Source organism: Myotis myotis, unplaced genomic scaffold, assembly GCF_014108235.1.
Source record: "Myotis myotis isolate mMyoMyo1 unplaced genomic scaffold, mMyoMyo1.p scaffold_m19_p_4, whole genome shotgun sequence".
Taxonomy (NCBI): Eukaryota; Metazoa; Chordata; class Mammalia; order Chiroptera; family Vespertilionidae; genus Myotis; species Myotis myotis.
Genome location: NW_023416346.1, coordinates 122,409,720 through 122,435,445, shown reverse-complemented (window position 1 = coordinate 122,435,445; position 25,726 = coordinate 122,409,720). Strand labels below are relative to the sequence as shown.

At 46.9% G+C, this 25,726-nt stretch overlaps 1 protein-coding gene across 10 annotated transcripts in view; it reads right to left on the bottom strand.

Annotated features, from left to right (window-relative positions):
* Window positions 1-17,708: 17,708 nt before the first annotated feature.
* The window catches only part of PHKA2 (phosphorylase kinase regulatory subunit alpha 2), a 62,983-nt gene continuing 54,965 nt past the window's right edge, over window positions 17,709-25,726 (bottom strand). For 8 of the 10 annotated variants that reach the window (XM_036305354.1, XM_036305360.1, XM_036305357.1 and 5 more), the window contains 6 exons: window positions 25,528-25,557; window positions 23,822-23,875; window positions 21,921-22,091; window positions 19,549-19,602; window positions 18,632-18,832; window positions 17,709-18,112 (listed from right to left, as the gene is read on the bottom strand). In XM_036305354.1, the coding sequence (XP_036161247.1) occupies window positions 17,942-18,112; window positions 18,632-18,832; window positions 19,549-19,602; window positions 21,921-22,091; window positions 23,822-23,875; window positions 25,528-25,557 (681 nt within the window). In that variant the 3' untranslated portion in view covers window positions 17,709-17,941. The remainder of the gene's footprint in view (window positions 18,113-18,631; window positions 18,833-19,548; window positions 19,603-21,920; window positions 22,092-23,821; window positions 23,876-25,527; window positions 25,558-25,726) is intronic. The other 2 variants (XM_036305356.1, XM_036305359.1) reach the window with 2 other exon arrangements.

Here is a 25,726-nt window from a genome sequence, read left to right as displayed (position 1 = left end):
TTGCAGAAGCTCTTTAGATGATACGTTTATTCTCTTGGATTTTTTGCAAGGTTTTCATTTTTTTTGCGTGTAAGTCATTACACCCAGAAGTTTTATATACTATAATATGTGGTTTATTTGTATATTCTTTCATATAGATACCCTGTTGTTCCAGCCTCATTTATTGACTAGTCCATGCTTTTCCCACTAAATTGAATGACCACACCTGACACACTAATTTCTCAAACATACCACTATTTTAACTCTAGATTTTCTAGATGTTTCCATTAATTTTTGTCTACTTTCATACAAATATTATACTGATTTGATTTTTGTGGCTTTGTAGAATTCCTTATCTGGTAAGGCAAGTCTCACTCCACTGTTTTTTTCATAGTTTTCTTAGCTATTCTCAGGCATTTCTTTTCTATATGAACTTTAAGATAATACACAATTCGAAGAAAATCCGTTAAGATTTTAATTGAAATTGAAATTAATTTATATATCACATTAGGGAAATTTTACATTTTTATGATATTAAGTATTTTTAATTAAGAACAATTTGTTCATAAATTATTTTCTGTCTTTTAATAGGTATTATAGGTTTTCTTTTATTATTTTTATGGCTTTCATATTAAATTTATTTCTAAATATTTTGTAGTTTTTTGCCACTGTTATCAATGTAAAACATCCCCATATGCATTTCTATGTACTCCTTGTTAGAGTAAAAAAAATCCATTTATAATTATTATTGTATCTGGTATCCAGCCTCCTTACCAAATATTGTTATTAATTCTAAAAGCTTTGAATTTATATCTCCTCTTTCTGGGTTGCCAAATATAGCAAACAAAAATACATAATGCCCAGTTATAAATGAATTTCAGATAAACTGAATAGTTTTTTAGAATAAGTATGTCTTATACAATATATGGGACATATATTGTTAATATATTGTTAATTTGAAATTCAAATTTAACTGGGTGTTCTGTATTTTATCTGGCAACCTTACTTCTTTCCCATTGAGTATACCTGTTTTCTTTTCTTTGCACATTGCATTTGCTACACATTAACTGGAGCCAGGAAACTACTTTTAAAAATACTAGTGCTAGGCCCCCTAGGTTCAGAGATTAAATTGGTATATATATATATATTTAAAATTTTTTCAATAATAATTTACATGAAATATTTTCTATTAGTTTCAGGTGTACAGCATAGTGGTTAGACAATCATATACTTTGCAAAGTGTTCCCCCAATATTTCCAGTACTCACCTGGCATTATACATAGTTAATACACTATTATTGACTCTATTTCCTATACTGTACTTTACCTCCGCGTATTTAGTAACTACCAATCTGTACCTCTCAATTAAAAAAAAAAGATTTTCTTTGTCACCATGTACCTGACTTACATTTCTGTAAATGTTTCATGAATGTACAAACAAAATACATTTTCCATTTGAAGAATTCAGGCTCTCTATGTATTTGTTACTCCAAATTTCTACTTGTATCAATCACTTAAACTCTGCTCCTACTGACTTTTTGCTTATTAGATATATTCAGTTCTGAAATCAAAGCATACCTCTAACACTGTATTTTTATTATATTCTACTAGAATCCCGGTGCATGAAAACCCATGCACTGGAGGGGGTGGGGTCCCTCAGCCTGGCCTGCCCCCTCTCACAGTCTGGGAGCCCTCAGGGGATGTCCTACTGATGGCTTAGGCCAGCTGTGGGCAAACTACAGCCTGCGGGCTGGATCCGGCCCATTTGAAATGAATAAAACTATTGAAAAAAAAGACCGTACCCTTTTATGTAATGATGTTTACTTTGAATTTATATTAGTTCACACAAACACTCCATCCATGCTTTTGTTCCGGCCCTCCGGTCCAGTTTAAGAACCCATTGTGGCCCTCGAGTCAAAAAGTTTGCCCACCTCTGGCTTAGGCCCTCTTCCCAATGGGCCTAAGCCACAGTCTGGCCTCCCTCTGTGGGAGGTGACCAGGCTGATCGGGGAGGGGAAGGCGCCGCCCCCATTACCCTGCTGCTGCTGCCACTGCCAGCTGCAGTGGCTGTGAGGCCTGAGCCCCAGAACTCACAGCCGCCAGGGCTCACAGCTGCCTGAGCCCATGACTGCCTGAGCTCACGCTGAGCCCACGGCTGCCATGAGCCCACGGCTGCCATGAGCCCACGGCTGCCTAAGCCCTAGTCCTCAGAGCCACTGTGGCTTTGTCTGGATGGACATCCGGAAGACATCCACCCTCATTAGCATATTATCCTTTTATTAGTATAGATTTGCATTTTTATAGTTTTTGCCTTATGAATTTGACATCTATATTATTAAATGCACATACATTTATGAATGTTATATGTTCTTATATATTTTTATCATACAGGGTATCCTTTTTTATCTTGTTTTGAGCCCGAATTTTCTCCCTACCTCTGCTATTCCTGCTTCCTTTTTGTTAACATTTAATTTTCAATCTTTCTTTGTCACTTTACTTCATGTGTGTTTCCTCTAAGCAGGATTTTAACCTTTAATGGTATCAGACTGTCTTTGTCTTCTATTGGGTGAATTCAGTTCAATCAGCTTTGGTGAATTCACTGATATACTTGATTTTACTTTATTCATTTTACTCTGTTGACTTATTAAACTGTTGTTTTGCTTTTCTCTTTTTCTAGTTTATTTAAGTTGCCATCATTCCATTTTACCCTTAGTAATATCTACAATAGATAGACTTTTAGTGGAACTTAAAAGTGTATAGGATTTTTTAAAGTCTTTCACATGAGAGTTTTAAGTGATAGAGTATCAGGGCCGGGTATAACCGAGGTACTTGCCCTTGACTGGAACCGAACCCACGACATTTCAGTCCATAGGCCGACACTCTATCCACTGAGCCAAACCAGCTAGGGTCAAACAAATGTTCTTTTGACTCTAATCCAACTAATCTTTCCATAATACCTGGGATTTCGAACAAAGCCAGGCATTTCTAACTAAATAACCATGGCTCGTGCTCAGATCAGTTTAGGGTAAGGATCTGTCACTCTCTTGGGGCACATTGGTGAAGGCCTCTAGTGAGCCAGAAGTGAGCATCCAGATGGAAAGGGTGCCTCCTTAGTGTCACCTGGCTCCATGTGCCTGATACGGCCAGAACTACAGGCCTGTAGGGTGTGTTTTCCAGAAGGGTTCTGGACTTCTGCCCTTCTAAGAATGTGTCCTTTTCAGTAGAAAGGCGCAATGTTGGATTCTGTGCAGGAACAAAGCTTTGGGCTATGCCCATAGGTCCAGGAAGGTGGTGTTCTCAGGCCCCTATGGCTTTGGGACTGTCACCAAGGGAAGAAGGCTCTGAATCATCAGAGCGGAAAGTGTGTCTTGGGCACAGGCTTGAGGCCCTGTTCCCAGCACCAGCTATTATGTCCCTTCCTCTCCTACAATACTGCTTCCTTAGGCCATTGTCCAACCATTATCCTAGGGGGCAGGGAGTGTTGCTTAGACTGCCATGTAGATCAAAGCTCATAGCTCCCCTCCTGGTGTCCCTGAACCTCCTGGGAGGGCAGTCATCTAACAGGAGTCCATGAGATATTGTCATTTTGTAAAGCCCTCCAGAGACTGTACATGGAGCTCCAGTAAAATATCTCAAGCCAACAAAAATGTCACATCTCTTTGTTTTTGGAAGGAATCCCAGCTCCTCGGTTTCAAAATACCATTTATCTCTTGCTCAACAGAAATTTCATTTGGCCATCATGTTGGTCTCCAATTAATAAGTTAGAGGAGAACAAATTTACTTATCACTTGCAACTTGTTAGATAAAATCTTTGAAGCATAGAGAACATGGGGTGATAAAAAAAAAAAAGCCTGTTGGTAACAAGTAGGAGATCCCTGATGCCACTTACATGTTGGGTCTGAGTAGATTAAATAGCTCTTTATTAACTAGCTTCCAGGAAATCCACAATCAGGGAAGGCCCTCTGCCTTGATAACCTCCTGGGATTGGTGCGAGGATGCAGATGAGCTGACATTGTTGGAACTTCCACTGCCTGAATGTGATGAAGGTGGTTGTGTCATGGTTGTGTGGACCCTTCCTACACAGCCTACTGTGGCTCAAAGTAATACTGCTGCCCTCTCCAAGAATGTCAGTGCAACAGGACCCCCAGAGAACACATCAGAGCAAACTAGATGTGGCGACAGAAAATCGCTCTGCTCCCACTCGGTTGCTAAAAGTGTGTGAGATGGGGCTTGCATTTCCTCACCTACAACAAAAATGACAGGGCAGGATTCAGGAAAGGCCTTTGGCAGCTCCCACAGCTTGTGAATCCTGCCTCTGTCAGGGCTCCTGCCTGTGGCTGTCTGTAAAGCAAGTGCAACCCTGTCCCCTCTACACAGCACTGTCACTGAAGGTCTGATGATGGCAGTGGTGGTGATGATGATGATAAAAGTTCACACAAAGCATTTCCTCTGAGCCCAGTGCTGTTCTAAGGACTTCATGCCTACTAACTCATTAATCTTCACAACCACTCTAGGAGGTAAATACTATTATCATCATTCCTATTTCACATACACAGAAAGCTTAAACCAGCTACCCAAGGTCTTGAGCCTCAGGACTGAGTGTGGCCACAAGGCTGTGCTGTTTGGTATCTGTTCTAGGAGCTAAGTTAACCAAAAGCTGCACAAGGACCTGGAAACTTCATTATAACCAGGAGTTTCAACCTCTTCCCTCTCACCAAAAGTTAATTTTAAAAAAATGTGATGCTAGCAATAGTTAAAATGGCAAGATTTTTCCTTCTTTTCTTTCCCAGTGGTCTAGGGCCATCCACCTTGGTTCTGGTGAGATGATTCCCTTGGTTGGTCAGGCCCCTCTCACCCCTGCACTCCTCCTTCCTGGCTGCCCAGTTAGGCCCTTAGCCCCCGGCTTGAAGCTTTCCCCAATGAGGGAGAATAAATGTGTGCAGAGTAGGGCCCTGGATCCTGAACCCAAGTATAAAGACCCCAGATAAAGAAAATATAAATAGAACTTCTGCGGCAGTGTGATTCACTTCACCATCATGACTCATGCTCTGCTAAGGTTTCTGTGAACAATATGTTCACAGTCTGATTTAATTATAGCCCGATGCACTGCTGCCTGGGTGAACCTTGGGAGGGCGCCCCAGCCCTCACTACCCCAGGCTGCGCCAGCTAAAATGCCTCCCAGTGTGAGTGGGAGAGGGCCCTGGAAATGATTTGCTGCAGGTGCCATTTGTCACATCACGTGTGGTGGACAGCTCTTGAGGGGACCTCAGCAAGGAGGGCAGCCTCCTCGAACAAGCTGACAAAACCTTGTGGTTGGTCTAAACCCACTAGGGTGTCTGCCTCTTGGGCTTCCCTTCGTGCAGAGGCTAGATTGAGATGCACAGAGCGACAGAGTGTGGGTGTTTGCAGTCATCAATTGAGGGAAACAGGATTTAGTCAAAGTTCTCTGGTGAGGGTGGAGGGAAAGGCAGGCTGCCTGCCTTCGCAGACTGGAGCCTTCCTCCCTCCTCATCTCTTTGCAGCTTTAGGGACAACACCTGGAACTGCTGCATTTGAAGGGTTTCATTTGGAGATGGGACCAAACCGATAGTCCCATTCCCAATACCCCCCCCACCCCCGCATGAAAGCATTCTTGAAAATGAAGCAGTTGCCCCCAATATCTGGCATTATACAGAATGCACACCCAACTGGCCTCTGTTGAGCTTCAGAGTTGCCAAATATAAAATACAGGCACCCAGTTCAATTTGACTTCCAGATAACTTTTTAGTATAAGTGTGTCCCAAATATTAATTGGGACTTACCTGTAGTAAACATTTATTCATTGTTTACCTGAAATTTCAATGTAACTGGGCACCCTGTGTTCTTATTTACTAACTCAGGCAACCCTACATGGGCCTTAAAGTCAGAAGACTTCTGCCCCTCTGCCACCAATGAGCTGTGACACTCTGGACAAATGAGCAATTTGGGCCTCCGTTTCTTGTCCTGCAAAACAAGAGTAACTGTTGGTGGCCACCACATCCCCTTCTTATCGGTGCACCCATCCCCCAGTCCCAGGACTAACTACTCACATTTGTACGCTATTGTACTAAATTGGGGGGGCTGATGGGCGGCACCTGTCTAGGAGGTCATGATGCCCCAGTGACTGACTGGAGGAGGGGCACACAGCTCAGCCTCCTCCCCTCAAGGCAAGAAAGTGATCTGTCTTGAAGTTGACACTCCAGAGCTCTCAGAGGGCTCAGGCTAAAGCTGGTCCCCATCTGGATGTACATATAGTACTTCCTCAGCTCCTTCCCTGTTCCACTTCTCTCCCTTCCTACAGGTCTCTCCCAAGAGAAAGCCCTCAACATATCACTGGCACAAAAACCTGCAGCCTACGACACTGGAATTATTGATAGCACACTGATAACTGAGTGTTCACATAAGCCTGCCTGGAGCCTAGGGGTGGCTTGTGCCCTGAGAATGGGGGCATGTGGTCCTTGGGGCTGGGGTACTGTGCTAGGCAGCACAGAAGGAACTTGTCTCCTCTCAGGAAGGTGGGAAATGGGGAGTGAGGATGAGCCTCAGGCCTGGAGTCCTCTCTGCAGAGTGGAACCAAACACCTGGGGTGGGGGTGGAAGCTGCCTAGCTACCTCTTCTCCCAGAGCCAGGCTCAAGAGGCCCAAGGCCCGGGAGGCTTAGTCTCAGCTGATTACTGGTTGGGGAAACTGTAAGGACCCGATTAAATGCAGAAGAATGGCATGGGTATGGGGCTCAATTGGGTGCTGCCTGAACTCTCTGTCTCCCATCTTATTTTGCACACGATTCCATATTACTTTGAATAAAAAAAAAGCCGTGGGAAGGATGAATCCGTAGGAGAAGGTATACTAGTACAGTTTTAAAGAGCAAGGGCTGGCACTCTCAGCTCTGCCATTTGTATACAGGCTCTGGAATATGGAGCAGTTTCTGAGGCTCTCCAAGCTTCAGTTTTTCTTCCTACAAAATGGGGATAATAAATACTTCCCCTCAGGCCCTTTGTGACAAGTTCCAAGATAAAGAAGGAATTCAGAAGTCAAAGATGAAGATAGGACTTTGAAACTCTTTGTTCCTCCTCCCAAAAGTTCCATCCCCTGCGTCTGTTCAGACTACTTCATCCTAGGACCTAGGTCCACAGCAGAGAGATCTGCTCAGGGCGGAGCAGAGGGCAGTAACTTGACCTTTCTAGAGTGCTAGTTATTCACACCTGAATTGGGTCAAACCATCCTCTGCCAGACTGCAGTTGTGATAGACCTCTCAAACATTTTTTAATGTCCATTATCTATTTTTTGTTGGTCCGTCAAAACCTTACTTGATGAGTACTATTATCTGCATTTGACAAATGAGGAAATGTGGCTCAGAGAGTGACTTGCCATCCATGGCCACACAGCTAAAAAGTAGCCTGTCTGAATCCACATTCATAACCAGCTCAGGTGCCTCCCATGAGGTTAGGAGTCTGCAGATATAGGTGGGGTGCCATGGGGTGGGATGGGGGGTGACGCAGCCATTGTTTCTAAGCTTCTGCCATGCACAGTAGCTTATGTACTTTACTACATATTCCTTGTTACTGATGTTGTTATTACATTATCTGTTAATCTCTGGAACCACCCAATGTATAGTTTATACATTTACCATCTCATTTCACAGAGGAGAAACCTGAGGCACCAACAGACCATGCATAATCCAAGGGTGTCCAGCTCTAAGCAGTGTGGAGATCTGACTTCAGGCCCACTGACCACAGAGCACCTGGAAGATAAAGGGCCCGGGGGCCTAGGAAGAGTTCAAAGTCAGGTGCCACTCCTTAAGCCAAATGCTGCCTCCATTCCAATTTTGCTGAAGGCTGACCATCTGGTCAAGGCCTCTCAGGTGGCAATATCCACATTACAACAGATACACTGGTTGTTCAGAGATGTGGACTTTCCAAAGCACAAACCACATTTCTTTAGATTTGAAGCAGTCTTTCAGAGAGAGCAGAGGACCTGGCCTTCCCACTTAAGCTGGGAGTTTAAGAGCTACCTAGGGACCAGACTTGGACTAAGGCCCAAGCCCAAAGTACTGTTGATGTAGCCTTGAGCTCTGTACACACCACAGGCCACGGGATGCCTCTCTTGGGCATTCCTGGGTCTTCAGTGGGGTGGAGTGCATCGTGCTGCATCTGGTTGCCCATTTGCAAATAGGACTTGGATCATCATAGGCTGCATTGGGCTTTTCTATCCTTGTACAGTAAATCGAGAGTCCCACCCCCTGCAACATTTTCTACATATCTACCATCCAAATCCTGTGTAATCCAAGAAAATGAGAGTCTCTTCTGAGGTAAATTTGTAAGGGAAATGCAATACTCTTTGCCCAGATCTAGGTACACATGGAGTCTCCATTCATGGGCTTTAGTCCTGGTGGAACTCGGGAGAATTTGTGAAATTCACAAGCCCTCTTGAGCCTTGGTTTCCTCGTCGGTAAAATTCTATGCTAATAACAGTCATCTAACTAAGCAAATGTACAATGATAACAGTGTGCTCTGGATATTCTGACTGGATGTCCGGTTTAAATCTCTGCCTTCTTTTGTCTTTCCAACACACCTGAGGGTTGCTGAGAAGTGAGACCTACAAAAGACAAAGTCACTAATTCCAGGGACTCCTCAGAGCCAATACTGTTGGCCTCACTAGTCCCACTTTCTTCACCCTCAGGGTGCACAGCCTGGCCAGTCCCCTGGAATGTTCCCCTGACCACCACCTCCAGCAGGGAGCTGCTGCCTTCCTCCCAAGGATGACTCACTACATTGATTGCTTGCTTTTCATTGTGCTTTTTTTAAGTTCAAAAAAAGAAAGGTGTCAAATTTAAAACTCAGCACAGCACATCTATTTAAAGTGCAGAGGAAGCAGCCTTTGACTTGCCGAATGTGAAGCCTTTAGAGCCTGGAAGGCCTCAGCCCCAGTCTTTTTAGTGCTTTCTAACACCCCACTTGAAAGGCAGGCAGGTGCTTGCAGATGGCAGAGAAGAGATCTGAAGTCCCTCGGGTTGCGGATGAGGAGAAATTTTCCAAGGGCAGGTAAGAGCAGGCAAAGCTGAGCCTGAGTGTGAGAAATGGGGCTGGATTCCTAGTTGAGGACCCTCAGGGCACAGGAATCAAAGTCCCATTCTGGGAAGTGTGGCAGGCAGAGGCAGGCAATGGCTGGGTACACAAGTGTGTATATTTGCTTAAAAATGGTTGAAGGACTGCATGGGGTTAGGCCAGAGATAGGGAAGGAGAGCTGAGGAAGAGAACAGGAATAATTTCCCTGTCGTTCAACCATTCAATTGCCTCCACTTTCCAGCTACCAGATTCTTACCCCTAAACAGCTGCAAAGCAGAAGCTGCTGCAGGAGCTTCTGGGCCGGTGGAAGGAAGTTATCTTTGGCACTTGTTCCCTTCCCCTCTCACTCCCGCCCCCCACCCCCCGACACAGTCCCTCCAAACCTGCTGTACAATGAAACTCCTCTCCCCTCTGCCTGTTTCTTCCTATAAAGCAAACATCTCTGGAAGAATTGGCAATGATTCTGTCATTCCTTTGTCTCCTCCCCACCCCCACCCCACCAAAAGCCAAACTCTAAGCTCTTCCCTTTGATGGCTCCACTTCTGCCCTCTGACCTCCTTCCCCTTCTGCAAACATATTAGATGCACTCCTGCCTGGGCCTTTGCCCTGACTGTTCCCTCTGCCTGGCATGCTATTCCCCTAGGTATTGACTGCCTCAGTACCTCACTTCCTCCAGGTCTCTGACCAAATCCAGCTTTATCAGAGATTTTCTCTAATCATCCCATAGGACAGACCCCACAACTTGTAGGCCTCTTTGCCCTTTCTCTACATTATTCTTGTCCTGTCCACAGCTCCTGTTATCCCCAGACACATTATGCATCTAATTGTTCCTTTGCTTATTGTCTGGGTGGGGAGAGGGAGGGAGAGTCAGGGGCTGGTTTCTTAGCCTCCCTGGCTGAGCTACAGGGAAACCTGCAGATGGCCTCACCCAGTTGCTGTATCCACCCTCCCCTTCCCCCCAGCACCAAGCTTTGGCATCTATCAGTAAGACAAAGTTCTTAAGAAGCTCTTGCTTGAGGCCCAATTTTTCAGGGGAAGTATTTTAGTCATCCTTGACCTGCTATGGGTGGGAAAGATGCATCATATCCAGGGTTTTGAGGAGTCAACAGGTTCCCTTCCATGCAAATCCTTCCTGAGCAGTGCCAGTGTGGCCTTCTCCTTCCCCCTTGTATCACTGAGAAAACATGGCCGGTCATGGTAGAGGAGTAGTGCCTGGCATCCAATGACAAAGTGTGGAGAGCGGCTACAGTGTTTGGATAGGTTCAAGCCTTGGACTGATGAGAGGGCACAGTCCTCTCATTGCCACGTGCAAGTCCCAGCTTGGAGGGCAGGGCCCTCCCAGCACAATTATAGCCAACAGCTGTAGTTGTGAGCGTGAACCTATGGTCCTAACACGTGGCCCCACGTGCCTGAGTGATGTGGGCTTGATAGAGTTCAGGTGCATGTAATTGAGTAGGATCGAAACCCATGAGAATGCTGTAAACATCTTGACCACGCCCTTACTTTGCCTCGTGGAATCTGGCTACAAAATAAAGACACGGTTTGTAGTGGCGCTCTCTCCATCTGGGAGCAGCATCCCATGCAGACCCAGCTCATTCTCTTGTCTGTCTTTTCTTAATCCTTCACCATCCCCTCTCAGCGTCACTGAACCAGGCTGAGCTGGCATGGCACATAAGGAACCCTGGGGCTGAGTATGCCATGGCTGTGCCAGCTCGCCACAACAAAGGGCTCTGCTATGGCCTCTCTGACCCTCCCCCCCCCGCCACTTATTTCTAACCTCTGCTGGCTCAGTGCTCAGTGAACCCTTCTCTGGCTCTGGGCTCTAATTTGACTCCTCTCTCCCTATTGACTTACTTATTTTGTCTCAGAGACTGCCAAGCATAGTGCCAACCACATAAATGTGTGCTGACAGCGCAAAAGCTATCTCTGATCTCAATCAGGGTACTGGAGAAAGAAATGCCTATGGCAGGTGTATATGTGATTACTGCAGCACGCGTCAGCTCAATGCTTTGGGGATGAGAAGCCCAGACACAGCCGGAGATTCAGGCTTCAGGGTCAGCTCAAGCTCCTGTGCTTCATGGCAAGGGCCCACTTAGCCATTTCTTCATCTCCCGGCACAAACCGCTGCCTCGCTGGCTGTGTGTTGGAGGCCCTCTCAGAAGCCACCCTGGAGCCTCCTGGGCCCTTTTGGCTCTGGATCTCTTTTTTTCAATATATTTTTATTGATTTCAGAGATGGAGAGGGATAGAGATAGGAACATCAATGATGAGAATCACTGATCAGCTGCCTCCTGCATGCCCCACTTGGGATTGAGCCCACAACTGGGGTATGTGCCCTGACGGAATCGAACCGTGAACTCCTGGTTCATAGGTCGACACTCAAACATTGAGCCATGCCAGCTGAGCTCTCTCTCTCTCTCTCTCCCTCTCTCTCTCTCTCTTTCTCTTCCCATCTCTCTCTCTCCTCACCAGAGGGTATGTTTATTTATTTTAGAGAGGGATTGAGGGAGGGAGAGAGAGAAATTGATCAGTTGCTGTGGAGAGCGGCTACAGTGTTTGGACAGGTTCAAGCCTCGGACTAATGAGAGGGCACAGTCCTCTCATTGCCACGTGCAAGTCCCAGCTTGGAGGGCAGAGCCCTCCCAGCACAATTACAGCCAACAGCTATAGTTGTAAGCTTGAACCTATGGTCTGAACACGTGGCCCCAGGTGCCTGAGTGATGTGGGCTTGATAGAGTTCAGGTGCATGCAATTGAGTAGGATCGAAACCCACAAGAATGTTGTAAACATCTTGATCACGCCCTTACTTTGTCTCATGGAATCTGCCATAAAATAAAAGACACGGCTTGTGGGTGCAGGAGCCGTCTCTCCATCCGGGAGCAGCGTCCAACCCAGACCCAGCATTCTTCTCTTGCCTGTCTTTTCTCAATCCTTCACTGCCCCCTCTCAGGGTCCCTGAACCTGGCTGAGCTGGTGTGGCACATAAGGCGCCCTGGGGCTGAGTATGCCATGGCCATACCCCAGCTTGCTACAAGTTGCTACCCACTCCCGACCCATACATGCCCTGACCAGAGATCAAGCCCAAAACCTAGGTATGTGCACTGACTGGGAATTGAGCCTGAAACCTTTTGTTGTAAGGGATGACACTGGATTTCATGTGGTTAAGGAAGGAGAGGGAACAGCCATGGGAGCTGGTGAGTGGGAGAGGGAGGGGATCAGCAGAGAGAGGCCAGCTTGCCTTGATGACTGTACTCCCTGGAGCCCAGGAGAGTGACTCGGATGCATGGGAGAACTCAGGGATACATCCTAGGTGACAGTTGAGGGAAATTATGTACAATGTCAGGAGAGAGGCTTACATCTGGAAGCAATTCCAATTCTTTATTTTTAAATCCCCCAGTTGGATAAAGATGAAGGGAAGAGGCAATGATCATTTGTGTCTTGTCCCAGACGAGCTGTCACTCAGGATTCAGAAAAAGGCTAATGGGGCTGGGCTGGTGGTCACGAAAAACTGAGGCCAGGTAATTCCTCCTTAGAAGTTGGACGCTGGACGGTGGTCTGCTTGGTGGACTGGGCAGCAGCAGCAACTCAGCCACGATGACTTAGTAACATTTCTACCCAAACGAGCACTTTCAATTGTCCTAGTTGAGCCCAGAGTGGGCACTACGATGACCTGCACACATCTAGCACACTCTTCTACACTCCTGCTGCACAACCTTCCCCAAAGGGCACATACACCTATTAGGTCATTTCTCAGGGCAGACTGAGTGGGGTAGGCACAGGTTCTTCTTTCTGGACAAAGGAATAAAAGCCAAGAGTCCTGGCTGTAGTGGACACTTAGTTTTGGATGCTTGGCATCGAACCCCTTTCTGGGTCTGGGGAATTCCCCCTGTTATGAAGCCACCCCCACCTCCACTTTAGAAGGAGGAACTAGAAGAGACTGGCTTTTCCAATCTCCCTCTCAGCTAACAACCTGTCCTCCTCCACCCCAGCTGAGGCAACACACCTGCCTGAGATTGAATTGACAGCTAGTGGCTGTTGAAATCCACTCTGGTGACAGGTGGCAGCCTCTGTATTTAGTTTCCAAAAGAGCAGAGGCAATGATCCTAGAGATGGTGGCTGGTGTGGGGGCATCTGTGGTGTAAGCCTGGGGGCACCCAGGAGTGACATGGGGAAGTGCCAAACCTGGTGACCATGTGACTTATCCAATACCCTTTAAGAAACATACTTCCTACACAGCCAGATTTGCTGTAATTTGCAAATAAGAACTCTGACACAGTGCCAAAAGGTGACACTGAGGACATGAAAGATTAGAACTAATGACAGACTTCTCCTTGGTGTATCTATCCTGGGTTTGTATCTCTAAAGCTCTTTTAAAAAAGGAGACATGGAAGGTACAACCACTATCTCATGCCCAATTCAGACACAGCTTGGTCCCATGTGGACAACCCAAAGCTGTGCCCTTTGCAAAGCCTGGCGCCTCAGTTACACCAGCTGGAGGTAGAAGCGTCTGCAGCCATCCTGCTGAGAAAGAGGCCAAAGCTGCTCGGGATTTAGTTTTGAGGTGTGGAAGCCCTGGTAGACCAAGTGCTAAGAATGCTTCCACAGGAGGCTTGGAAGCGTCCTTCCTTAGATGTCTTCACAAACAAAAGAGCGATTTATTTTCATCTCCCACCACCTTACTCCATGTTTCTGCATGCAGGGCAATGTACAATAAATGCTTTCTGAGCAATTCCTTTTTCAAAATAGTTGACATATTGCAATAAGGCAGAGGGATGAATCACATGACATCAGAGTTCATTGGTTCCAATTATTCCAGTCTTTCTAAGAAGGCATTTTTGCCAAAATTGCACATATGTTCCTTAAAACACACAGTTATTTTCTGATGGAACTTTTCCCTCTCTCAGACCATCAGTCAAGCACTCCATGCATTAGACTTGAGTACAGTCTCTCTCGCTGTTTCAGGTCTTCTCATTCCTCAGAGAACTGTCTTGGTAACTCAAGGACATGGATTTTCCTAAATGGCTTTCTGAGGGGAACAAGGAGGCTCTAAGAAGGTGACAACAGCTTTACTTTCCTCTCACAAGAGCTATTGGTGGCCAAGTCTGGGAGAACAGAAGGAATTCTGGGAGCACGCAAAGTGCAGAGACGCACACAACAGATGGCAGGGACTTCAAAAGCATAAGTCACCTTGAAGAATAATGGTGCCAAGGGAAGGAGTGGGAAGCTTTTGTACCCTCTGACAACAAGGAAGCAGAGAAGACAAAAGCTATTTGCCAGACTTGTGCACAAGTCAATAGAACTGAGACATGGCTCTGCTGTAATTTACATCAAGGGAGGCCAAGCCTCCTGTCTTCTTGTCTAGAAATAAATGGCTTCAATCAACTGACAAACTGTTCTCTTGCCTCCTGATCTTTGGTCTTTTTTTTCTTTTTCTTTCTTTACACAGGGAGCATGTACATGCTTTCTATGCAGGTAGCGAATCGGTAACAGTCTCTTCTTCCATTCACCATGCCTCAAGTAATGCAGAAGCTCTAACTTAGCGGTCACCAACCTTTCAGACCTCACAGACCACCAGTGGTCCACAGACCACTGGTTGGCGACCGCTGCTCTAACTGACCTCCTGACAGACAGCCATCCCGGGAGACAGGGCATGACCAGTAGAGCCCAGCCCTGGTCACCAAAAGGCATAGCTGGCCAGAGGTGAGGGAGTTGTGGGTTCCTATGATTCCCTTGTGCTTACTCCAGTGCCAGTCTGTAGGCTTCTTGCACATTTTCCAGATGGCTAAACTGAGGCACAAAAGGCTAAATAACTCACTGAGGTCAGAGCTGGGAGGGAAGGCTGGTTGGAGTCAGAGACAGAACCTTCCTCCTTGCTGCTAGATTCACCTGGGTCAATGCCAGGGTGAGCAGCAGATGGGGCATCTGGCTGCTTTTCACCTGAGGATGTTGAAAGAAATGTTTGTTTCTGGTTCTGAGACAAAACATTCTGCCCTGAGCCCCAGCAAAGGTCAAAACTGGCCTCTCTTCTCTGAGGAGGGAGATAGGAAAGTGCACATCCCTTCAACACCATGAGGCCAGGATGGTCGGGACAAGGCCTCCACCATCCCCCTCCAACATCTGTTCCTCTGCTGCGTGGGCCTCAACTGCTTGTGAAAGGGATCAAACCTCAGAAGCCTGTTCTCCTTCTTTGAATCTGACAGCTTGATGCCTGTGGAAATGCAGTACTATTTTAGGATTTCATTTGAAAGAGGTTTCAAAAGAGTGAATCGAGGGCTCGGTTGAATTGCTTATTATGGCACTTCTCCTGGCCTGCGTCTCGGTTGGTGAGCCCAAACACAGCATCTGTGGCTTTTGCACGTCATCCACAGGCAGGTGATTGTTCTAAATTAGCACCTGGCTCCTTTTGGAGGGCCGTAACTCTTCCTGAGCCTTCTCCCAAGACGCAAGCGGAACTTTCACAGCTCGTACCTCTCCTATATTATCTATGTTTGAAATGATCCTCCAGGAAGTCTACCAGATAGATTACATGAGCCCTGTTTATGGCAAGCATGTCTTAAGGACACAAAAAATAAAGGTTATGAAAATGCTACTATGAAACCTGGGTGGCTGTGACCCCCCCCCCCCGGACCCTCAGAGGCAAACGGGATCAAATAGGTTTCCCAGGGAAGATGCGGTATGAATTGGAAGGCTCTGGAGCACTGCAGGATCTTGGGGGAAGGGGAGCATGATGCCTACACTGTTGCTGGGATCTGCCCCACCACTGCCAGTGTTCAGGGCATACTCCACCTTGTCTGCCTCTCTAATACTGCCCCCACCACACTAACGCATGGTCGTCTTTTCATACATGCCTTCTTTGAGCCACGTCTGCCCACAATGGCATAGAGAATGCTTTCTCAACACATGCTGATGAATAAAGGAAGGATCTAGTAATCTGAGGGGAACGGTTTTACATACTGACGTGAAAAGAGGGAGTGGGGTGAGAAGGAGAGGGAAGGAGGAGAGGGGGGATGTGGATGTCATGTGAGTAGAAGCTGAGAGATCCCGGGACCTTTTCCTTCAGTAATTACTCTCTACCTCATAAAGGAAAGTACTATGCTTTTGAAGAAATAGAAAACAGAGGCATTGAGGTTCCCTGTGTACGGTGCCTGTATACCACCGCATCTAGGTAGGTACCCCAGGGCTTGTATTCTAGATGGTCTCTCCCAGGGACAAATGCAAAGTATCTGGATGGGACTGACAAGAGGCTCTTTAGTAGGAAGCATCAAGAACTTCCCTCTGCTTCCAGAATAGTCATCAGTACTTCATTTTGACTCTGAGGGGTGTCAGACACAGCAATGTCCCTTTAAAGCAGCTAGAGCATCGGCTTTCTCCACCATCACTTTAACTTCTGAGCAAAGATCCAATGACCACGTTCCCATTTCAGAGGCAGAGTTATCACAAATCCAATCCATCACTCTCAACCAGCCAGAGTTCACCATGTGGTCACCAGTTGACTGCCCTTTCAAGTCCTTTATTCACAGAAACTGTTTGCCAGTTGTCCTTCCCCTCCCCAACTCTGAAGACAATGCCTAGAGAGAAACTCCATCCCCCAGAACATTGGCAAAAGATTGAGGGGGCCCTGTTGGGTCAGGATTTATCCTGGCTCCTCTAAAATCAAGGCCACCAACCACACCTATCTGAGAGTATTAAGATGGAAGTGATTACAGGAAAGAAGGGCTTGAGTCCCCAGCCCCCAGGCTGGCTTTATCATAAGAGAGAAGTATTGTTTTTGTGGGAGCACACCACCACCACCAATTTCCATGACCTCTGGTGTTGCAAACTCATCACCTTGCTCCTCCAGAGAACAGAGGGAGGTACAGCTGGATGGGAGAGTGATGAGGTGGGGCATAGGCCTTCCAGAGGGACCCTCTGCCTGCTTGAGCCCCAAAACAATTACTGGCCCAGCTAATAAGAACAGTTCACTCCACCACTACCATTCTGTTTTGTTTTGCTAGATTTTGGAAAATGTGGGATTTTTCAGAAGGCAGGAGAAACCCCTAATTTATGGGCAGTCAGGATAAACTCCTTGAAGACCATGAGCCAAAATTAATGAAGGTAGCCATGCCAATAAAACAAGAGGTCAAGAAAGAAAGAAAGCCACAAGAAAAACAAACTTCCCCAGAAAGAGTTGCTCTATTTAGTAAACAGTTGGGTCCACAGACAAGCTACATCCTGTTAAGATGTTCCCCTTGTCAAAGTCTGCCTGTGCAGCTACTGCTACTAGAAGGATCTTTAACATATTCAGTAGCTCACCGAACCTATTTCAGTAACTCTCTATGAGAGCCAATTTAAGCTGGATTTTCAGTTCACATTGCACTCAAAAGATACCAGTTTCCAATTCCTTCTCAGACTCCAGGAGACCAGATGCTATGACAAAATGTTCCAGCAAAATAGACCTGGAGACAATGATCCTATGCCGCTCCTTGGGGAAACACAGGATTCCTCAGTTCTTTCTTTGGCTTGGACATATACTGTTTTCAGGTTACTGCCATCTCTGCCTTGTCAGTGTTTTTAAAAAATATATTTTTATTGATTTCAGAGAGAGGAAGGGAGAGGGAGAGAGAGATAGAAACATCAATGATGAGAGAGAATCATTGATCAGCTGCCTCCTGCACACCTCACACTGGAGATCGAGCCCACAACCCGGGCATGTGCTCTGACCAGGAACCGAACTGTGACCTCCTGGTTCATAGGTCGATGCTCAACCACTGAGCCACGCTGGCTGGGCCCTGCCAGTGTTTCTAATGGGACATGCTTTTGTGACAGCACAGGGGATCTTGGACAACAGAAGGAAGTTCCCAATGAGGCTAGGGGGCAAGTGACAGACTCACAGCACCAAGGCACTATTGCATCTGGCAGCCTGAATTGGGCAGCAATTCTTGCAAATGAGAAGCCACTGCCTTTGTTAGATAGGTCATTGTCCCATAAGCCCCACTTGGAGCACTGTCGTAAAAGAAGTGGCAAATGCCTGTGGCTTGGTCTTTCTCCAGGATGTCCATGGCGCCAATCGACATCTGCAGCAGGAAAAGGCAGAGTAAAGAATAAGCAGACTTTAATTTTACAGCCCTGTGATGACTCTGTGTGCTGCAGGCCCATGGCCCATGGAGTTCCAGGCCTGGGGAAGGAGAGCCTACAGTGCCCGGGTTGGACATTGGCCTCTGCTCCGGGCACTGCACTGGATTCCCACATGCCCCAGTTCACTGTAATAAGTGGATGGCTTCTCCTAATCCAAAGTGAGTGGTTTTGTCTACCCAGGGCTATATATGAGCAGGAATAGTGTTTGCACTAAAACCTATGCTGAAATGGACCAGTCCACTTCAAAGGTCTTTAAGTTTCCCAAGTGGCCGCTGTGCCATTTTTTAACCAAATGGTTGACATTTTCCACCATCTGTGATGACATTTTCTTTGTTCGAGAACATTCTTTCCTATTGGACTCAGAATCTCCAGTCTTGATAAATGCCAGCCTAACTGGCTACCCTGCCTCTGTCCCCACCTTGGTTGTGGGGTGACTGGACAGGCCTGGACACACCTACCTGGTCCTGCAGGAACAGCTGGTTGGCCATCTGCACGATCTGGTCCACATGGATGATGCCCCCGATGCTGTTCATCTCTGTGTCTGAGAGCAGCGTCAGCACCATGATGGCTTCTACCAGCAGCTGCCGGTACTCGGGTTGAGGCACACGGTTCAGCACTGACTCAACATGGACAGCAAACTTGATCTCCTGTGGAGTCATCTGCCAAAGGATCCAGCCAGGGGGTCAGGAGTGAGCCAGGACAGACACAGCCTGTCACCAACACTAACCACAGCACCCACTGGGTTCAGTTCTCAGCTCAAATGTTGCCTCCTTTTTGGTCATTGTCCTGATTCTGCCAGCAGGAACCCTCTGAAACAAGAGACTGAGGCTCTGCTCTGGGAGGCAATTGGCCTTGTTCTAGCTTTATTTACCTAGCCCACTGGCCTTTGACTTCCTGAGGTCAGGGACCATTTCATATGTCTCATTCTTCTTCATCATTCTTGTAGCATATGGCATGGTGCCTTGGGTAGGGTAAAAACTAAAAAATCAGTTTTTAAAAGAATGAATAAGAGGAAAGAAACCAGGGAAGATGACTGCTCTCAGCAGAGAGAGGGGTCAGAGGAGGCTGCACATGGGTTTGATGAGTGTGGCATGCGGCTTTGCTCTTTTCTCTTAATAGGCTTTTATGGGGCAAATCTAAAGACCTTCACAGTCAGAAATGCTGTTTCTGAGAGGAAGGGGAAAAGGTGATGCTAATAAGTGTGGGAAAGAAACTTTGCAAAAATTGAGAGTAAGTAAGCTAAAAAGATCGGACCTTCAAATGGCCTGTCTATATATGTAAGAAGCTTGAAAGAAGTATCAGTGGTCAGAGTCCGTGACATAGAGCACTTGGTAGAAATGGTGGTAGGCCCGTGTTTGGGTTTTTCCCATCATACCTCTCGTGTTGTTGAAGATGGGAGCACATAACCATCGATGGACAGGCCATGGCACTGCAAACAGAACACACATCCCATTTCAGTCCAATTTCAGCATGTGATTGATAACTGTGCACACACATGCACACACACATGCGCACACACTCAAGTTGCTCTGCCCTGGAAACCTGCATGAAGGCTGGAACACGCCAGACTGTCATTTATTTTTAGAGAGCTGTTCTCACTGCCCACAGGCTGTGTTTTCGATGGAACAATCCTAGGGAACCAGCAGGCATGTTTCAGATTTCTCACGAACAATGCCCCAGGAGCTGCCGGGTCTTCATACACGTGGCTGAGAGGGCCCCATTGGTGCCATATAAAGGGAGACTTTCATGGCTCCTGCTGGTGAAGTGATACTTCTGTGCCTGTGCAAGGCATCTATTTTTGAGATTTCTAAAATAAGCAGCAATCACAAAAAAACTCGAGCACATGCACAGACACGCACACGCACACCCATGTATATAAATATCAAGCGCCAACTCAATACAAAATGCTGCTTTTTCATAATAAAAGTGTCTTGGTATTGACTCAGTGGAAGTCTAGATGGAAGTGTGTGATGCCCCAGGAAGAGTGAGGAGATTTTTCTAGGAACAGTTAGTTCTAGTCTAATTGGCTGCCTTCCAAATCCCAGTGTCTTGGCCAGCAGCAGATGCCCACCCCTGTCCCTGGGGGGCTGAGGACAGAGTGGCTGCAAACACTAGTGCCTCTTGACAAGAGGCAGATAATGGAGAACTAGAGGCCTGTGCGGGCTCTGAGGGCTCTGAGGGCTCTGGTACCACGTGGGGACCAGGAGCCCAGCTGCATAAGGACAGGGACCACTCTGACCTCCCCATGCCCAGTTCAGTAAGAAAGACAGAGAGGCAAAAGGCTCCCTAAGAATCCACAGAAATACCACAGCTGAGTGATGCTGTGGCTTTAGGAAGGAATTTGTATGCACTTATTTGGGATGACTTTTCTCTCCTCTCCTACTGTGAAATGAGCTAACAAAAATAGCTTATGAAAAAAATCCGTCATGCCCATTGTTCCTGGTTTGCATAGAAGCTTTTTATTAAATTTCTTTTTTTATTGAGTTTATTGGGGTGACATTGGTTAATAAAAGATTTCACTTATATGTGGGATCTAATTAACAAAATAAACTAACAAAGTAGAGACAGACTCATGGATATAGAAAGCAGACTGCCAGCTCTCATGGGGGAGGAGAGAGGGGGCTGGGTGAGAAGGGTGAAGGGATTAAGCAAAGAAAAAAAACAGAAAGACTCAAAGACACAGAGGACAGTATGGTGATTGCCAGAGGGAAGGGAGGTGGGGGAGGTAGAAGAAGGTACAGGGGGATAAATGATGATGCATAGAAGCTTCTAACTGAGGCTGACTGCCCCTCCAGGCAAGAGGAAAGACAAGATCTACTGGGACCCAGAGAGACACAAATGCTCTGGGGTTTAGGTAGGAGGGGGACAGAATGTGGGTACAGAGAGCAATGGGCCATAGGGTTTCCCCCACAGACCCCTCCTTGGCCACAGGCATTTGGGCTGGGCTCTACTGCACTCAGGTGCATGCACTGCATGCAGTCTGTGGCTGTCCCCTTATATCTGTTTTTGATGACCTCTGCTAAGATTTTTGCAGGCCACAGGAACAGTGAGCACTAAAGGGAGGGGTCTGAGGTCCCTTTCCTCCATGTGGAAGCCCAGGGTGTGTAGAGCTTGTGCTTTAGGGCACCTTCGTGGATACCATGCCTGTCTGATCATGTAGGAGACTAAGGGATGGGGGCGGGCTGTTCTGGGTCATCTATGTCATGGTGTTTTAATCCAAAGCCTGCCCTGCCTTCTCTGGTTCTTATGTATCTTCTGACTTTTCTACATTCCTAATATGTCAAAAGGGACGGTCCCACACAACCTGGGCTGTCACCTCATCTAACTTGCTGTGGTTCCAATCAGCAGTTCTCAACCCCGGGTGGTTTGCTGCCCAGGGGACAAATGGAGACATTTTTAGTTGTCACAGCTGGGGAAGGGGGTGCTATTGGCATCTAGTGGGTGGGGGCCAGGGATGCTGGTTAATATTCCACAATGCACAGAATAGCCCCCATACAAAAACAGAATTCCCCAGCTCCAAATGTCAGCGGTACCAAGGTGGAGAAAGCCTGTTCTAGGCTGTGAGCTATCCAAGGTCAGGGGCTATGTGTTCTGCAACCATGTGCTACTTGATGATACCAGTAGGTGCCACCATGCCTCACAAAGGGAGTAAGGCGGGGCGGGGGGGGAGGGGTCGGTTCATTTACCTGGCAGTGTGTGTCCCCCAGCCCCAAGGCCTGCGGAATTCATTATAGTGGCCAAGCTCACCTTCTGAAGGATCTTCCACACCTTCTGGTAGAATCCCACAGGCACTCTGTTGATGGCCCCGTCCAGCCTTCTCCTGCGCAGCCACTGGCCCTGTCGCTCCCCCCAGCCAATGTGATGGCTTCCTGAGTCTGACGATGATGTGCCAGTGGGCGAGGGTGGGGTGCTGGACCTCTGCAAGACAGTGCATGGCCTTCAGAAGCCTCATAGCTGGTGCTGCAAGATAGCTCAGTGAATCAGTCAAAACACCAGCTCACTACTTGCCCAGAGAGAACTGTGCTGCCTTGATTCGAGCCTAACCATTTCTTGAAGCTGGATTGACTCTTTCCCACACTGGTTTGGTTACTGAACTTGTTTGGTGCACTGCACCCAGTCCCACGAGGTAGCACTGCAACAAGGACCCCAGCCTGATGGGGAGGCCAAGCAGCTGATCTCAGTGGACTCTGGGATCAGCTGCGAATCCCAGCTCAGCACTAGCTGTGGCAATTCCTGACCCTGAACACTGGCTCCAGGCCTCGACCTCATCTACACCTTGGGACACAGTTGGATTGTCCTGCAGCACTCACTGAATGAAAATACAGAAAACTCCATGAGCACGCATGGCTGGTTGTAAGTGCCCACGGGGTCCCTTGGAGTAGGTGAGACCACCCGCCCAGAGGTACTGCAGCCCAGGGAGACAAATGCCAAAGTGCCCACTTCTGCAGTGCCACAGAGAACTGATCACCTCCCTATAACATGGGGTGAGTGTGTGGTGGGTGGAGGACGTTTTGGAGCCAAAACCAAAAAGGCTGGGGATCCCCATTTAGTAGTGAGGACCCCAGAGAGTATTGTATATGTGTTTGTCCTTTTCAATTTGCTCTCAGCCTATTCTCAGCACACCGCTTTACCCTAATTTGGGGCAATGGCTGCCTCTGCACCAGGAAAACATGCTTTGCTGAAGCAGAGGGAGAGATGTCATCTCCTGCCCACCTCCCTGCCTGAGGCTAGACTTATTCTGGCTTCCTTGAGGGATGTGCTAGGGCAGGGCCTGCACATGACCTCAGAGGTGGCTCTGAGAGGTTCCCATCAGGGGCCTGGAGACCAGGCTTGAATGTGCTTCACCCCAGAAGCAGATGGGGTGAAGCCATACCATGCTCTCTCCCTGCAGCAAGGCTCTGGGCCTGCCTTCTTTCCATGGATGGATTCTAAGCACATGGTCTCCAGGTTGGAAAGGGATAACCTAAATCCTTACCATTACCTTTGTTCTGGACTACCTGGCATTTTCACTTCTCAGTGCACAATATTAAATTGAAAGGTTTAAAAATGAAATCCAAATGTTAAGCATGCTACTAGGGCAGGAGGCAGGAGTGTTCTCTATGGACTCATTTTGACTTCATGGGATCTTATTTTGAAAAGGCTGTTAGGCTGGGCTATTCCATTGGGCTCATTACTGCAATTTAAATACGGCAACAATTAGATACAAATAAAAGTAATTACAGCCGCACTCATCAATGACTCAGCTGGTTTCCTCCTTTTCATTTCAGGATGAAGATTCAGATTTGCCTCAGCGATTCCCACACTTCCTAGTCCTCCACTTTATGTGAGGCCTCATGCCAAGCAGAGCATTATGACTACACAGTGCTAATGAGCACATGCGGGCAATGGTTCACCACCATGGCTCCAGGGAGAGGCACAAAACCAATGCCTCAAAGGTTCCAGAAGCTCCTGGACAAACAAAGCTCAGTTTAAGAACTTCTTGGCTTTCTAGGCTCTACTCCTAATGACAGTCAAATGAAAACATTGAACGCTGTTTAAATCTTCAGGAATTAGGGATGAGGAGGGAGCATGAGAAGGGCAACAAGAGGATTGACAAACCACAAACAAGGAGGCGGCAGTGGGGACAAGGGTTGGGACGCATGGTTTACCACAGACTTGAAGCAATGTGAGGTGCTGGATGCGGCCTGGCTCACAGAAAAGAGCTACAAGACAAAGAGAGTCCATTCAGTCATGTGCAGTGATACCAAAGGTTGTAAGCAGAGAGGAGGAACATAGAACAGTGTGGAAAATACCCCCAGAAAGAAGGTGCAGAGGATGCAGGTGGACAGACGATCTCATTCAGCAACCAGGCAAACAGCCCCAGAGACCAGGCAGGCAGAGCTCTGGGCTCTGCGCAGTGAACTTGGGAAATGCTCATTCTCTCAGTATGAAATGGTACCATGTTCCACTCAGATGTGGAGGGTTCCTCATCAAGTTAGGACCCAATTTACTTCCCAAAGTCATAGCCATGAAAAGCTAATCTTTTATGTTAAGAGCTGTAAAATCTTCAGAGAGCAACAAAATACCCATAAACAGCATTTAGCATCTGGCACCTACTGGCATTCAATAGGTACTTGTTAAATGAACAAATAAAATCAGGCTGATGACCTTTGGGCAAATAACTATTTCCTCGTCTAAAAATCTAGAATGTACCCTTAATATTTCCTGTCATACACATGTGCATCCACACGTGGAGTTCTTGCAAAAATGAACAGACATTTCAAATGCCATGGCAGCTATTAAATTTTGGATAGAGAAAATGTGTCCTTGACGGAAGTGGCCAAATACAAAACTTGTACTTGGTTAACTGACTCTAAAGTCATCAAAAAAGAAAGGTGATCATTGTGTCCCCATAATATGCAAGGACATTAAATGGAGACAGAAGAAACCACCCATATTCCCCCGGAAGGTGCCATGGGGATGTGAATAACCAGAGGGATGGTGCCACCGAGTGGCTGGCAAAGGAACATGTTTTGGAAAGTCTGTTCTTTACTTGGAAAGAGAATACATTTCAATAAGAGAGCACAGTGTTTTACCCTGGGACAACACAGAGCCTGCATGTCATTATATGATTCCTCTACACTCTCTTAGTCATGGAGACATTAAATCATTAGGAAGGTGACTCCAATTTTCTGGAGGAAGGAGGAGGAAGCATGGAACAAGGGTGATATAAAAGAACGGTACCCTTACATTTTTTTCCTTTCAGGGTTAAATTCCCCCAGGCAATCTGGGGATAGGAATAGGGTATACTTTCTACCGATACAATCAATGACCACATTTTACTTTTTCCTATTTATTTCCCTTTTATTTAACAGACACCTCTGCTGGAGCAAAGCCCAGAACCATCTCTTTCACAGAGTATCCTACAAAACCCAAGAGCAGCGATTCTCAACCTGTGGGTCGCGAACAATGAAAATACATCCTGCATATCAGATATTTACATTATGATTCATAACAGTAGCAAAATTACAGTGATGAAGTAGCAACGACAATAATTTTATGGTTGGGGGTCACCACAACATGAGGAACTGTATTAAAGGGTCGCGGCATTAGGAAGGTTGAGAACCACTGCCCAAGAGTTTAATAAACGGACTTTGTTTAAAGGCCGGAGCAAGGCCATTTCTCCTGCTTTCAAGTCCAGCACTCTGCCTGTCCCCAGGGCTGCCCGCCACAGCTATGGAGTCACCTCCACCCAAGCCTGACCACTCGCCAAACGTTCAGACTCTCTGTATTCATAGCCTTGCTTTCCACATTCGAGCCAGAAAGAACATGAAGCATGCACAGTAAAGGGCGAAACAAGACAAAGATGTTTCACCTGTCCATCGGTACTAAATCGCCTAGTCATCTGAAAGTAAAAATACATCAGGAAATAAATAAACCAGTTTTGAATCAAGGGTGCCCTGCTACTTCTATCACCCTCTAGACAACCCAGGAAGTGCTGTTCCAAATGCAGGGCAAATGACCCGTTATTGTCTCCTGGACTCTATCTAGTGGGTCATCATTTAAAGTGGAGA